The 15587-nt window shown below is 28.7% G+C and overlaps 1 protein-coding gene across 1 annotated transcript in view; it reads right to left on the bottom strand.

Moving 5' to 3' along the window:
* Nucleotides 1-15587, bottom strand: part of LOC112603101 — an 80440-nt gene that overhangs the window by 35319 nt on the left and 29534 nt on the right. The window contains exons 2-7 of the mRNA XM_025351525.1: nt 13504-13666; nt 8132-9036; nt 6511-6729; nt 4635-4773; nt 4360-4445; nt 1418-1773 (exon numbers count right to left, since the gene is read on the bottom strand). Of these exons, the coding sequence (XP_025207310.1) occupies nt 1418-1773; nt 4360-4445; nt 4635-4773; nt 6511-6729; nt 8132-9036; nt 13504-13666 (1868 nt within the window). The remainder of the gene's footprint in view (nt 1-1417; nt 1774-4359; nt 4446-4634; nt 4774-6510; nt 6730-8131; nt 9037-13503; nt 13667-15587) is intronic.

Below are 15587 nucleotides of genomic sequence, written 5' to 3'. Positions count from 1 at the left end.
GAGCTACTGCAAGAGTAACCTAGCCCAATTGACTGTAAAATAAACACAATTTCGTTCGCCGCCCAAATAAGTTCTTTTTAAAACAAGTAGAGAGCGAATAAAGTGAAAAATACCACTTTAAGGGGTATAGAAACGATGAAAAATATTTATTTTTGTTTTTGTGAAGGGTAGAAGATGGGTATAGTAAAGGGTAGCGTTTTAAATTTTAAGATCTGCTTCCAGGTGATATATATATTACTACACGACACGGTGGAATTTACTACTCGGTAGTGGTACGGACCACACACACTATATTATATAATATACATATTATACTACTAAAGGCTTTATTGTAAGGTTCAGTATATCATTAATAAATGTGTAGTAAGAAATATAAATGTACAGCTAACTTAACAAATATATTTTCACTTGAGAATATGTAAAATAAATTAAGAAATCACTTAGCCATACTACCAATATATAATAAGTACATATAAACAACCTACTTCAACAATTATTTTTTATGAACTATAAATAAAGGCAAAATCTTGATTACGTTTCCAACAACTGAAATTATTTGAAAATTTTTAAAGTTGATAACTACTTGGAGTTGTCTGATTGCTGCAACATTTTCAATAAATTTTCTTCAAACATAAAACTTAAATTTTAAAAATAAGATTTGAATTTAACTAAAACAAGTGTCATTTAAATATATAAACGTTTAATAATGTCCAAGGATTCAAATTTAAGCAGTTGTCTGTTTATTGAAATCACTTTTAAAAGGATCTTTTCTTAATATTTTGCATGAAAAAAATTGATTTTGTCATAAAAACAGAGTTGCTTGTTAATTGTAGAAATCCCTTCAATTATAGTAAATATAAACTGTAAACATATATTAAATATACAATTAACGGTTTACTAAGTGGTAAATCAATATCTACTGAATCTACTCGTCTCCTATTTCCACACGCCACTAATAAAGAGCCAAGTTCGAATTAAAATAATAAACGATAAACGATTGCATTGGCGTCGTTTATCTGTAATCGAAGGCATTGCCCACACATTTCATTTGAAATCTATACTCATAATTTGTAAATAAAAATAGAGTATCTATAATTTACAATAGTGCGTAGATACTTTATACAATTTTACTCAAAGTGTATTTTCGTAAATGAGTTTTCTCTTTTTTTTTTTTTACTTTAAAAGAGAGTACATTTAAGGGTGTGGGATTCATAGGGGTTGCATTGTATGCCCTATCAAGTCACTATAACGTGAAATATATTTGTGCGGTCGGAAGAAATCCTCACAATAAAGCCCGACACTACTTAAAAATGTACTTTCATCGGCGCCACTACCAGGACCATCGTCGTCGTCTGCTCGACTAACAACACTAATAATAATAGCGACGACGACAACGATCGTTATGAAAGACCCTTACGCGAAAATTCGTCCGACTACGGTTAGCGGTTTGAATGTTTCCGAACGCATGGTTGCTGCTATTTGCCGCCGCCTGCCGATTTTGCTGAGAAGACGACAGCGCGCGGCCCGACATGCTGTTGTACTGTTGTTGATGATGTTGCTGTTGGTTTTGGATTTGCTGGTTTTTGTGCTGCATTTGCTTAAATTGTCGCTGCAGGTGCTGTTGGTGCTGTTGGTTTTGGTGCCGGTTGGTCTGCTGGTGTAGCCTCTGTTGCTCAGCCTTGCCGGTCTTCGGATCTCGATGACCACTCGCTACGACCGCATGAATCGGCTGATTCAACAATTTGCATATTCGATCGTATTCGGGCGTTTTTTTTCAACTATATTCAAGAGTGAAATCGTCGTAGGTACAACATTTTATGAATAAACGTATACTGCACAGCTTTTGGCTGATGATATCGTATATAAGTAGTTAGGTATTATCAATAAAGTATTGCCCAAAAAAAAAAAAATCTCGTGCGTATTACCCTTTTTTTACGTAGGTGATAACAATGTTTTAAGGTAGTAAAAACGTTATGATAAAGTCGAAAAAAATTTTTCTCAATTTTGCCGAAATCATTTTATCTATTATTATTTATTTCTCTTCAAGCCATATTATTACGTTAATCAGACGAAAGTAGTTTGTACAAACATTACACGTGACTTTTACAAGACAAAATTGAGTTATCTGATTTCTACAATACGTATAAATACGTATCTTAATATTTTCAAAATGTTTTTATTTTACTATAGGATAAAATTTTAATGTAATATATACTAACATATGCATATACATAATCATATAGGAAAGAAGATGTTATTTTAATGTTTACACACTTTAAATATTAAGAGAAAAACGAATTTAAAATAATTTATACTTGTCCTAATATATCGAGTATTTTTTATGGTGGTTTAGACCTTGAGTTTTAAAATATTTCTACGATATTAAGTACTATCTGAGAATATTGAAAATTTCAAATGATGATAGAATATTGTTATGTTTACGTCACTAAAAATTCAATTGTTTATTTTATACACAATCATAATATTTATTAGAGATGAATTTAAAACAAATAAAAAACCTATATGCACTTTATCGTCTAAACATTTTTGTAATCGTTGTGAGTTAGTTTAGGAACTTTCATTCTATAAGGGTGGTATATAATATTGATACCCCATAATATAATCTTTTAAGACAGCCTTTAACCCTTCTGACTTTCATTATTCATCTCCATTTTGCTTGGTAAATATTAAATAAACAAGGTAAGTACATAAAATATAGTTTATGAATATTTAAGATTTATTTAATCGAAAATCAAACAATGAACTTAATATTCAAACCAGACTAAAATAGTTTATTTATTTTTGTCAAAACACTCCAATTACTAACTACACATTAAATTTTAATGGTAACTTCATACATACAAGTAAATGAAGGTGTTATAGTGATCAAGTATATTAAAATCAATATATTATTACCGTATACGTCTGATAAAACCTCACGTATATAAAAATAAGTAATAATATTTTGAAATTTAATTTAGCTTCTAAATTTCAAGAATAAAAAAAACAATTGGATTTTCCCTATTTTTTAAAACAAGTTAATTAACGGTAAGCAATTTTGATTGTAACAAACATACGAGCCGATTATTAATTGAAGCAAATAATATATTTATTTATAACGAAGTACACTAATAAGTATATAACATATTTTATTATATATACGAGCATATATAAATACTTAAATCAGTGTAGGTATTTTAACATTCCAATAAAATTTTAAATTTATTTATTTTAAATTTTTAATAGATCGTATTATTTTTATATCGCATAATATAGTCAAACAAATACGTAGCATGAATTTTAAAATAATAAATATACCCAACATCATCGTTAAATTTATTGCATGATCTATTTGGTTATTACTTATTAGTTATTACAGAGAGTAATAATCCACTAAACCGTTTATAACTACTAATTATTGTAATTTATTGTAATATTACTATAAATAGAGATAATATACAATATAATTCATATAATTACTATAAAGGAAATGTTTTTTTTTTTATATATATTGACTGAAAATAATTCTTACATACATTATGTATTTTATTTTATTTCTTTTATAACTAAATAAGTTTAATATTACTTCATTTGATTTTTAGATATTTTGTGTAACAACATTTAATTTAATGCGAAATTTTTAGTATGTTTATTACGTACGGTTCGAGTTAATAAAAACTTAAAAATACTACGTGGTTTTAATATTTAAAATGATATACCATCAAGGCTGGACATTAACGAGTTTAATAGTTAAAAGGTTAATGTCAAATTAAGAAGATAATTGTATTTTAACTTTAACATAACTAGTTATTTTTGAATTTCAGTTAATGTAATTATTTTTAATTAAAGCGAATTCGCTAAATTAAATTTTTATATTAAGAAATTATTATTTTGTTTTCAATTTTATTTTATTTGATTACATTTCAATTTCGTGTTAATGTCAAATTATATTCCGAGTAATATTTGGAATGAATAGTTTTTTTTTTTTTTTTTTTTGTGACAAAAATCTTTAATCAAGTACTAAAAATAAATATTAAGCAAACACCATATAAGTACTTTAAAGTCAGTAAAAATAAAAATTGAAATAATGAAAAACAAAATAAATTATGCATTAACTTATAACCTAACCTACTTATTAATACTTTCTTAAAATCCGGACCCAAATTCATTATTGCTTATATATTATACTAATAATAATAAATATACTAATTAAGATTAAATATTAACGTATGACAGAAGAGGAGTAATGATGTTCACATCACCAAGCCTCTTCTGCTGTAGGTTAAACAAGAAAAAAAATAAAAAAATATGAGTGTAAATTTGAGAAATTTTTATCATAATTATTTGCTAAATAGGTACTCAAGTCGTCTTGAAACACGCAATTTTCCGCCGTAGTATCGTACGCGGATGATATGTTATTGTGGTCACCGTCAATCGACGCGAATCTAAAATGCAAACAACATTTGAATAATTACAATGACTATAAGTATTGTTCATTCGTGTGGTCGTAACACTTCTGCACACAACCCTCATCGTCGACGGGGTGTCTGATTGCGCACATTGTAGAAATTCTACAATGCTAATCGTATGAGTAGTATAATATTGACACTATTATACATGCATGCATTACATACCTGCTACTATTACTGCTGCTACTGCTACTGCTGTTACTGCCGTTGTAGTACGACGGAGAGTTTTGGGCATAGGACACAACTACTGGTTGGACGACGGTTTCTCCACCGCCAGCCCGGAATTTGTTGCTTTGTAAGACACCTAAAATATTTTAGTAAAATAAATTACACGTGTAAATTCTACGTGAATCCAATGAAATGTACTTAATAATCGTACAAACAATAATTAGGTGATAAACAACTCTCTGGAACACATAACAGATTCCTATAAACCATGTGAAAATTGTTAGAATAAATTATTTATAGTTTACGCGTCCTATCAATTTGAATATCATGTATATTGTGTACCTTTATCGATGGAACAGGTGCTTAATGACTGCTTAATGATTTTAATGATGACGAATTTTATTTCAATAGTTATTTTTTTTCTAGATATATCAAGATATTTTACCTAATTGATACCTAACTATGAATATGATTCATGTTCAAAAGCTTTTAAAGTAGTCAAATCAATGTAATTTGTGCTGATTAAAAAAATAAAATAAAATAAAATAATAAAAACATTCAATACCGTGATTATAAATATATTGCGTAATGTATTATTATTTATGAATGAAAAATAAAGTTTTAGCTATTAAATTGGTTTTTATATATTTTATATCAAGTAAACAGCAAATACTGAAAATTAATTTATTTCTCATTAAATATAATCAATAATATCTTTAGAGTACATCAAAGTGTTTATTTATGTGCGCTGTTATTTATGTTATTTGTATAAGATTGAGAATTGAGATTTTAGATAAGCTGTTTGAAAACGCAAAATGCTTAATATTTACTGACGGTTTAAAATTATATAACAAAATCAGGTATATAATTAGGTGGATTATGCAAAATCACAAAGTGGCTTAAATCATATTTTGATAGGGTTTGACGTAACGGTTTATACATAAAATTACAAACATAACTAAATGCCTACAAAATATTATATCTCTCTCACGCCACGCTGGAAGAGACAGCTACGCCATTAATAAAGCCCTGTTAATCGAAATTCACTCCGTTAATGATTTCGGTGTCTAGTAATCAAATTATTTTTATTTTACATCAGATAGACATAGATAAAAATGTATAAAAATCTATACAATTTTTAGGATTTATTATACATCTAAATTAAAACTACCGACAAAATATGATCTGTCTATGATTCTAAATAGTTTCTTACTGCCTTAATGTTATTACCTTGAACCGCTATTTAATAATGATAATTATATATTCTATAAATCAAATTGACTATCCCAATTTTTTATCTTAAATTAAATTATAAATACTTGTAATTAACATTATTATTTAATAACGTCGGAATTAGAGTAAAGCAAAATTTCGTATTTAAAATTATACATTTGTTTTATAAAATGTATTAAATATTATATGACATCGAGGATGAAAAATTAAGATAGCTGAAATGTGTTTTACCGATATGTATTTTTAAATAAAACCATTGACATGCTACCGGAATTTAACCTTGTTTTTGTACTTTTTGATGTTTCTGAAATGAGATTTTGAGATGTACTATTACTCGTTACACATCCGAAATTGTACTATTCACAAATAAAAATCGAATTAGAACATTTAAAAACACTCGATGAATCAACCAAAATAATTTAAAAAATAAACTTTATATTCAATAGATATTTTGAAATCAGTGTTGGTACACTTAAATGATAGAGTATAGACTTTTTAAATTATTAATTATTTAGAACTATCTATCGTGGGTACGTTCATTTAATATTTATTTATATATTTTCATTAATATTATTACAATTTTATAAAATAATGATACATGTATTTTATAAATATACATGTATTACTGTAGTAGTCATACCAGATTGTATTGTAGACGACTGATTGAGTTTTTTCGATCGAGTTTGCTCGGAAAAAACAGACGTTGCCGAAGATTCATCGTTTAACAACTTCGATCTTTGATACGAGTCCGAACTACCCGGATTTGCTGCAGCGTATTTCATCATAAACCTCTCGTTATCAACAATTTGATGATGTAAGTTAATCGCCGCCGAACTACTACTGTTCAATCCTGAGATAGCTAAAAAAAGAACACAAAACGATTAACAATATTTTCACTGTGGAATAGAAAAAAATTATTTGAAAATTACTAAGCATTAAAACAATTCCATACTTTTACACTTAACGTTATTTATAAATTAAATATTGTTTGAATTTGGGGTTAAATATTATCAAGAATTTTAACGGTACATTACTTTCGTGCTAAATTATCATAAGAATTCGATACCTTAAACATAATGTAATTCCAAATTTTCCATTTTAATTAAGTTTTTAATTCAATAATTTGTTTTCAAAACTATAACATCATATAGCTATAACTTTTCTCTTTTTTTCTTTTGCACTTCCAAAAACTTAAGCTATTTATAGCTCCAGTACCAGCGACGTCGTTTCGCCAGTTATGTGCCGTTATTTATAAAATAAATATTTAATTTAAGACCTTAAATTTAAAGCATTTTAAATATCAGACATTAATAATACATTCATAATTTTAGTACATCAAATATCTTGCCATTGTTGTGTTGATGCTATCTAAATACGTGCCACAACAGCTAAATAAATATTTAAATAAATTTTCTTAACAATAATTTTAAGAAATATCAATGAATAAATAATAATATGAAATTGATAAAATTATATTTTAAACGATAATTATTTATCAGAAATTTTTTAATATAAAACAAACTTGTTTTATTATTATAGAAATATAAAAAATAAATAATTTTAATTAGTTTTTATTCGTATTTTTAAAGTATAATTTTTAGTATAAGTAAATAAATCGTTGTCTTCAATACAAGCTTTGCTTATATACAGCAGATAAATCAATCGTTTATTATTTTGCATACATTTTCATTCCGTACTTTGTGTATTAGTATGAAGTCTTCTTGGAACAAATACATAAGAATATAAAAAAAAAAAATTATAATAAGCAATTAAAAACAACAGCAAAAACCCTTAGATTACATCCCTTTTCAAACAAAAGGATCTAGGGACACTCTTAGGATAAGTGGTGGAAGAAAGAGTGTCCTTTTTCACTATTATGAAGGAATAAAGGTTTTAGTGGTTTATTACAGCAGACTGCTATAATATTATACCATTTAATATTTAATATTTTAATATTTTTACTCACTATACAGAGTTTTCCAAATTCCGTACAATAATAACACAATGGGGATTATATTAGTACTAAAGTGATCATAACTAACAGGACCGGCTTAATGGATTTTACAAAGGTGGCATTTAAAATTTTTGTAGGATAGGTAATTTTTAAAAAATTTACATTTAAGGAATGGCAAGTTTGCCTAGGTGTGTTTAAACACTTAAGCCGGACCTGGGCAACCAATTTTATCACACGAAATTTAGAAGACTCTGTGTAATAATAACATAGATGTACAATATCGATCATTTAAATATAATTAACTGACCGGTCAACGTATTAGCCATCTGCCGCTTTCGGAGACTCGTCACGCCGTCTGCACCCGTCGGACTACTCAGCTCGTCCTCGTCCTCGGGTATGGTATACACATCCGAGGCGTTGGCGGTAGTCGCGTTGCCTCCATAGTACACTTGTTGTTCGCTGCAATACTGCTCCTCGCGCCGTTGTTGCTGCTGCTGCTGCTGCTGTTGTTGCTGTTGCTGCTGTTGCTGTTGATGTTGCTGCATCCTGGAGGTATCGACATCGTCTAATAACACTTGACCGTTCTCGTCCAACATGGGCATCGGGCGCAAGTTCATCAGTTCAACGCCTCCGCCAGCCAGACACTCGGCCAAGCTCACGTCATCACTGGAATCCGACCCAGAACGCTCTCCCGGCTGTTGCTGCTGCTGTTGCTGCTGCTGCTGCTGCTGTTGCAGTAACTGTTGCTGTTGCTGTAACAGCTGTTGCTGGTGGAGGTATTGCTGTGAGTTTCCGCCGACGCTGCCTTCATATGGCATAGACACTTCGTTTTCCGGTGACACAGGCGACAGCTGTTCCTCGGGTGACAACTGATGGTAGTCATCGAAACCGCGTTGCTGGATGTGCCGTCTAGCTGCCGCCGCAGCCGCCGAATTGTAACCGCTGTGCTGCTGATACGAGCCACTAGCGGGTTGCTGGTACGCCGAAGTGATGGTGTTTTGCTGCTGCTGTAAGTACGACGACCCGTTGCTGGCATCTCTGTGCTGTTGCTGATAGATGTTGCGGTCTTGGTACGACGGATTCTGTTGTTGCACACCACTTTTGCTGTCGGTAGCGTTATAATACGCGGCTCCGGAGTCTTGACTACCAGACGACGCATAACTCGCGTTACTGGCGATTTCGCTTCGAGACGATGACGTTATCGAAGGCGTTCTACATAACATATGAAATCACGTTTAAAATCCAAACGGAAAATAATTTCGGCTAATTATCAATAATTTGTGCTTGAACCAAAAAAAAAAAAATAGGAAGGCACGAGCTCAATCAAACTGTTTAAAAAATACGTTCCAAGTGAAAAATTATTTAACTCAAATCCACGGAGAGTCCATACACTTCTCAGCCATCACACTTCATTTTTTTTAATCACTTAAATAGCTACTGCATACTTATGTGGTTTAAAAACACAAGCCTGCATGTCAAAGTATGAAAATTTAAATAAAAAATTTAATATAACCGTTAAAGATAATTAAAACTGTTAACGTAAGAAATATAAAATATATGATAGAATTATTATTACGTTTAATAGGAGTTGAAGACCATTGGACGGATAAAGTGGCCTATTGCAACTGACAGAATATATTTTATAGGAATAGTATAAAAGCTATAAGTACAGCCATGTTACTAAATAAGCAACTGTCTTAAACTAAAATTAAAAAATTGTGGAATTCATCAATTTTTTCCAACTAATATACTGACAGTAATAATTTAGTTAGCGTTGACAAAAATAATAAACATTTGATGAAAAATTAATTTAAAAATTAGCTTATACCATCCCCCATTACAAAAAAAAAAAGGAAAAGAAATTAGGTAACCGCTATAACATAGTGCCTATACAGTAGGTGTTCAGGATACCCCGTCAATAAATAGGTAACTTTATAGAATATGTTAAGTTTTGATTCAATAATGAATCAAAACGATTCTGAACAAAAACGCTTTGTTAGCCTATATTACTAAGTATATTTTATTACATATTTATTGTAGAAATACCAATTCACCCGGGAAAAAATAAAGCAATTTTATTATACGTTGTTATTTTACTGTAGTTTAGTTTTAGTGTTACACATTTCACGAGCAAATACGTATCACTATAGGTAATGTGATGCTTTATAAAGTAATTGGACTGAAATGGACAGATGGCCGATCTAGCCCTTATTGGTGTGTTTTCTTACGTTATTTAGACTATAATCTAAACTTTTCTGATATTTTCAAAAACAATTTCGAAAACTTTCATCAAAACCGGTCAAGTAGTTTTTGAACCTTTGTACTGAAATTACAAAGATATTGGTTTCTGTTGTTTATTTTAATAATAAATAATAAATTAAATACTATTTTATTTTATTTCAAAAAAAAAAAAAAAAACCATAGCAACGCATGTCAATTCGGCTAGTCTATACAAATTATATGTTCTGAGCGTGGCGAAGAATGTATTGATTTTACAATGAAGTGAATGAAGTGTATTTTTATTTTTATTTATTTATTTTTGTGTTCATGACCGTCTTCGCTCAGTGTCGTTTTTTCATCGTATATATCAATACATCATTGAATTGAAATTTAACACATCCATTACACTGCTTACAAGATGACGAGATTCACTTAACTTTTACTTATATAAAAGCGATCAAATATGCACAAATAAAGACCACATACATTATTGTAAAATCAATAAATTAGTCACTCCACTCAAAATCTAAAATAGTTACGTAAACAAAAATAAAAAATATTGTCAAGTGAGTACCACACTACTGTACAGTGGGTTGCCAAGTGGGTTACTGAGATGAAAGTGTTAAATTTGAATTCAATAATGTATCATTGTATACAAAAAACGATTCTGAGCGGAGACGGTTATCAACCTATATCATTAAGTACATTTCATGTAATGTTTTTTGATATTGCAAATTATAAAGAGAAATTTATTTTAAGTTATTATTAATTTAACTCAAAAGTACAAATTATATCCGATTTTCAAAAGCAAAATGTTTTGAATAGTTCAAAATCAAAAAAAATACAAAAACAAAGAAAAATGTACATATCTATGAAAAATCCATACTTTCATCACTTTTTTCGGAATTTAGAATATTAGAGAAACTTCGTTCCGCTGCACACTTCCCCCAACCATTTCTAACACTAATTATTATTTTATAATTGACCTAAACCCGAATCAATCGTGCTCTGTTAACCCGAAACCCGAATATTTTTACTTTACAAGTTCTATGTGATGATGTGTAATTTTGTAGGTATTTCTTATTTAACAATAATTTTTTACAATTAATTGGTATTGTATTTTTTTGTTTTTGGTGAATTTTAACAATTATGCGTTAAACTTTGTTTTTTTCCATTCATTCAACAGCAGTATCGTACATCAATATAATTTTATGAAATGAAAAAATATTCCAAGGAACACCTATATTGTATGCCTATATGCATTGGTTTCAAATTACGTTTTTTTCCCGAATTATACTTAGGCCACCCATTTTTTTCCTGATGCAATAATACAGTTACGCGTAGCCAAACATTGGATTTTCATTTTTTTTTTTCATTTCGTTATTTGAACAACTGAATTACATCCAACAACAGAAACTCAGAGTGAAATACGATTCAGGTGCAAAGCTCTCATTATTTCTGCATGCGCTCGACGATCGTAAAGCAAATACCACTTCTATGTATCCAGGCATACTCTCTCGTGGTAGTGTGCAGGTGATCGAATAAAACGCGACAAATATAGTCTTGTGGGCTTTTCTTTTCAGTTTTGTCTATCACTACTGTAAAACTTAAAGTGCTGTTTATTATTGATTAAACCATCAGCAGGCGGTCTTATTGTTGAGCTTAATTTCGTTTTCTATAAAACTTTTAAATAAATAAACGTACAAACAAATATTACTACCTATTCGCCAAAAATTTGCAGCCACTCGAAGCAGTCGAAAAACAACGATTATAAGGGTTTTAGTTGTAATTCGTTTTCGAAACGCGGCGGCTGCGACAATGCAATTAGTTTGCTATCACGCAGCCGCCGTTGCTCGAATTCTGCTCAAAAGAAAATAATTACTACGTCTATTTTGCGCATGACTGCAATGTACTCGTATTTTCACGATCGCAAACATTAAAATATATACTATTGTGGTGTACAGAATTCCGATAGTGAACAAGTATGCACCATGATATCAGCGATTAAAAGCATGCGACCTAGTTACGAATAAACGTATGTACGTCGAATAAGTGAGAAATCATTCTAAGATAACGTTATTTTAAAGGTATCTGACTGTTTTTTGAAAACAATAATGTCTCCAACAAAAATCCCCTATTTTCAAAAATTTCTCTACAGTCAAAATGAGTATTACCTACCTATATATATTATTGACATGAAGTCGTTAGGATTGTTTGTGTATTATACCTTCCAAGTTTTTATGTGGTATATTTATATATGTGTGTGTGTCGACATAATCGGTGTTATTCCGGTTGATTATTTTAGGTTTTGATAGATGTTAATGAACATTTCTCTAGCCCTACCCATTTCAAATTTTACCTAAATAAACTTTGGCTAAACGTCTTGTTTGCACACGCGTATTGACACTGTATATCTACTTGAGTATAAGCAATATTTTAGTATGATTCTTATTTTTAAAAATATTAATAATAGTAATAATCATTATTAGTAATGATAGTATACAATAGATATATTTATATTTTATATTGCATACATAAAAATGGAAAAAACATAGTTTTTTAACACTTTATACTACAATAATTTTAAATGTAGTTCATATCTTATGACTTCTTTAAGGATAAAACACTTTAAACGATTTGTGTACCAGTATTTAATTCAATTAAATTATGTAAGATTTTTAAAGTTAATATTATTACTTATACCTACATAATATAATCAATAACCTGAACAATTACATTATATAGTGCTATTTATATAAATGGGATTTTATCCCCGTTCACTCCACTGACCAATCCTCCTACAATTTTCACCCCCCCCCCTTGCAGAGATTTAATCTAAAATAGCTTTCATAATTCAATACTCATCACTGTCGTTTTATTTTTTTGATTGCCAAAGAAATTAAATACGACAGGAAAACAAAAAAAATACAAAACTGTTTTATACAAAATATAATAAGATACGTGTTATATATGTATATAACTTTATAACTATGATATGCATTCATATAAAATTATCTAGATGAATATTTTTTTTAAAAACCAAATAATATCTACACAATATTTAACTCAGAAATATTTAGTATTCAACAAATTTTAACAGATATTTTTATGAACGTAATTGCTGAAATTTAAATTCTATTCTATAATATTATAAAAAAGTAAAGTATTACTTATTTTAAAAAAATGCTAGCCATCGAATATATAAATAAAAATAAATGAGTGATTCCTTTGAATAGTGTTTCTAATAATTTACTATAATATATAGCTGACAACTATAATAAGAATAGTAGCACCCAAACAATAAGGATCGAACAATTCAAGACTTAAAGTCAATTTTTTTGTGAATGCTATACTATAGGTTTGTTGTTTATTACTTAGGCTCACATATTATCTAACCATAACCCACGCCATTTTAAAATTTAAAAAAACGTCGTACGCCGACTATATAATTTTTGTTACCTGTTCATCGTCAAATTCGACGGCACTACCGGTGCAGGTTCGGTAGCGTCCATATTCTTCGCCTTGGCCATGACGTTCTGAATCAGTGCACGCTCCTCAGCACTCAAGTGGCTCAAATCTAGGCTTAATGGATCTGGATCAGCCGTTGTGGATTCCATTAGATCTGTAAGACATGTATAATAAATATCATGATAACTAAATTACACGATGATACTATACGTAAGTAGGTAATTACTGATTATTAGTGCCAATTTCGTAAAAAGATACTTTTCATTTGTATTTAAATACAAATACGAATACATCAACTCAAAAAGTTTTTTAATAAGTACTTTTAATACTTGTGTCAATAACATAAATACTTATATTGACAAGAATACAAAATATACTTTTTAAGTACTTATAAGTTAAGTAATACAAATTTCCTTTTTCACTTTATTATCATACAAATTACTCTTTCTTTGATGTTGATACTCAAAGCTTACTCGTTAAAATTGACTATAACTTTAATATAACGGCTGCTGTAATATACTATATATATATACCTATATGTACTTAGGGGTGGTGATATTTATTTTTACATTGATATTTCGTTATGAAATTTTATACCGGTATGAATTGGTAAACTGAAAATATCGTTAAACTAATATTTTAGTACAAATGATTATTTCGATAAAATCGATATTTATAATATCTTAAATACATCGATAATGTCTTTATTTTAAGTTTGACAATATTTTGAATGATTTTAATATTACTGGTATTCTTTATTGTTATTATTTAATTTATAGTAAATAATGTAATATAAAAAAAATAGGAAAGTATCAAATTTTAGTTCAATTATAGGTCATTGAATACGAAAAAAGATTTATGTGAAAACGGGCTATCAACCTAACCAACGGTTTATTTTTTAATTTAGGTATTTCATTTTTAGTTCTTGAGTACAAAAATTAAACATATTTTAATAAATTCTTAACTAAAATTTTTGTAACTTGAAATAATTATAAAAAAAAAACCATGTTTATGCATCATTATTATTTTTAAATAGCTTTAATAATAACTTGTGAGGAATCTTAGGTTAAATTTCAAGCTTTCTGACTGAGTGAATAATTATGAAGAATAATGAAAAATTATGTTTACACTAATTAATTTTATATTCCTTCATTAGAATATTTTATAATATATACTACATACATGCGTAAAGTAATTAACAATGGTGGTTGAGTTTATTTTAAAAGCTTATTAGTGCTGGGTCGCATAAACAATCACTAAAGATTTAATGAATCATTAGTAAATTAATAGTCCCATAAGTTTGATTTAGTGGTACACAATTGTTCCATTAAATTTTAGTGAACCATTAAATAATTTAATTGTTTTTTATACAACCAGGCATAAGGTGTAACAAGTATAAAATTAAAAAATCCAATGATATTATTTCTGAGTAGAAAAAATGTAATATTGATCATCCAAATAGAGACCATAAAGTATTCAAATCTAAGTATTTGAATTGAAAATACATAAGGTATGAAATAATATGTTAAATATTTTGATGACTTCAATCAAAAAATATTTTAAATACAATAAAAGCTTTTAAATATTTTTACTCGAATACTTTAGAAGTGTGCTTACTAGGTTATAGTAATTTTAATAATACACTAGTATATTATACTCAGCAGATTTAATAATAATAATTAATAATACGAGACCAACGCACTGCCACCATTGTGATAATAATTTTACGCATAGATGGGCGTGCGACTTAGTTATGATAAGAGTACCTAAATAAGTATATTATACCACGGAATAAAATATTAATATATTAATACAAATATGTGAGACGTGCGTTTTTAGTAATTATATATAATATTTAATCTAGCGCGCTCAATTTATTCCACCATGTTTGTCATTTGTAATGTTTTCATTTATATTGAGTAAAAATTTTAAAATTTAATATTCTTTAATAAGACACTATTAGGTTATATTTTTAAGCTTCAAGTCGTCTGCGGTAAACAGCATTGAACTTAAAAACTTAGAGCACACTAGTCACAGGTAGTTAATAGAATAATAATCAACATAATATATCGTAT

This window comes from Melanaphis sacchari, unplaced genomic scaffold (assembly GCF_002803265.2).
Source record: "Melanaphis sacchari strain LSU unplaced genomic scaffold, SCAv2.0 Contig95_pilon_pilon, whole genome shotgun sequence".
NCBI lineage: Eukaryota > Metazoa > Arthropoda > Insecta > Hemiptera > Aphididae > Melanaphis > Melanaphis sacchari.
Note: the sequence above shows the minus strand (reverse complement) of the source record. Positions and strands in the feature narration are given on the sequence as shown.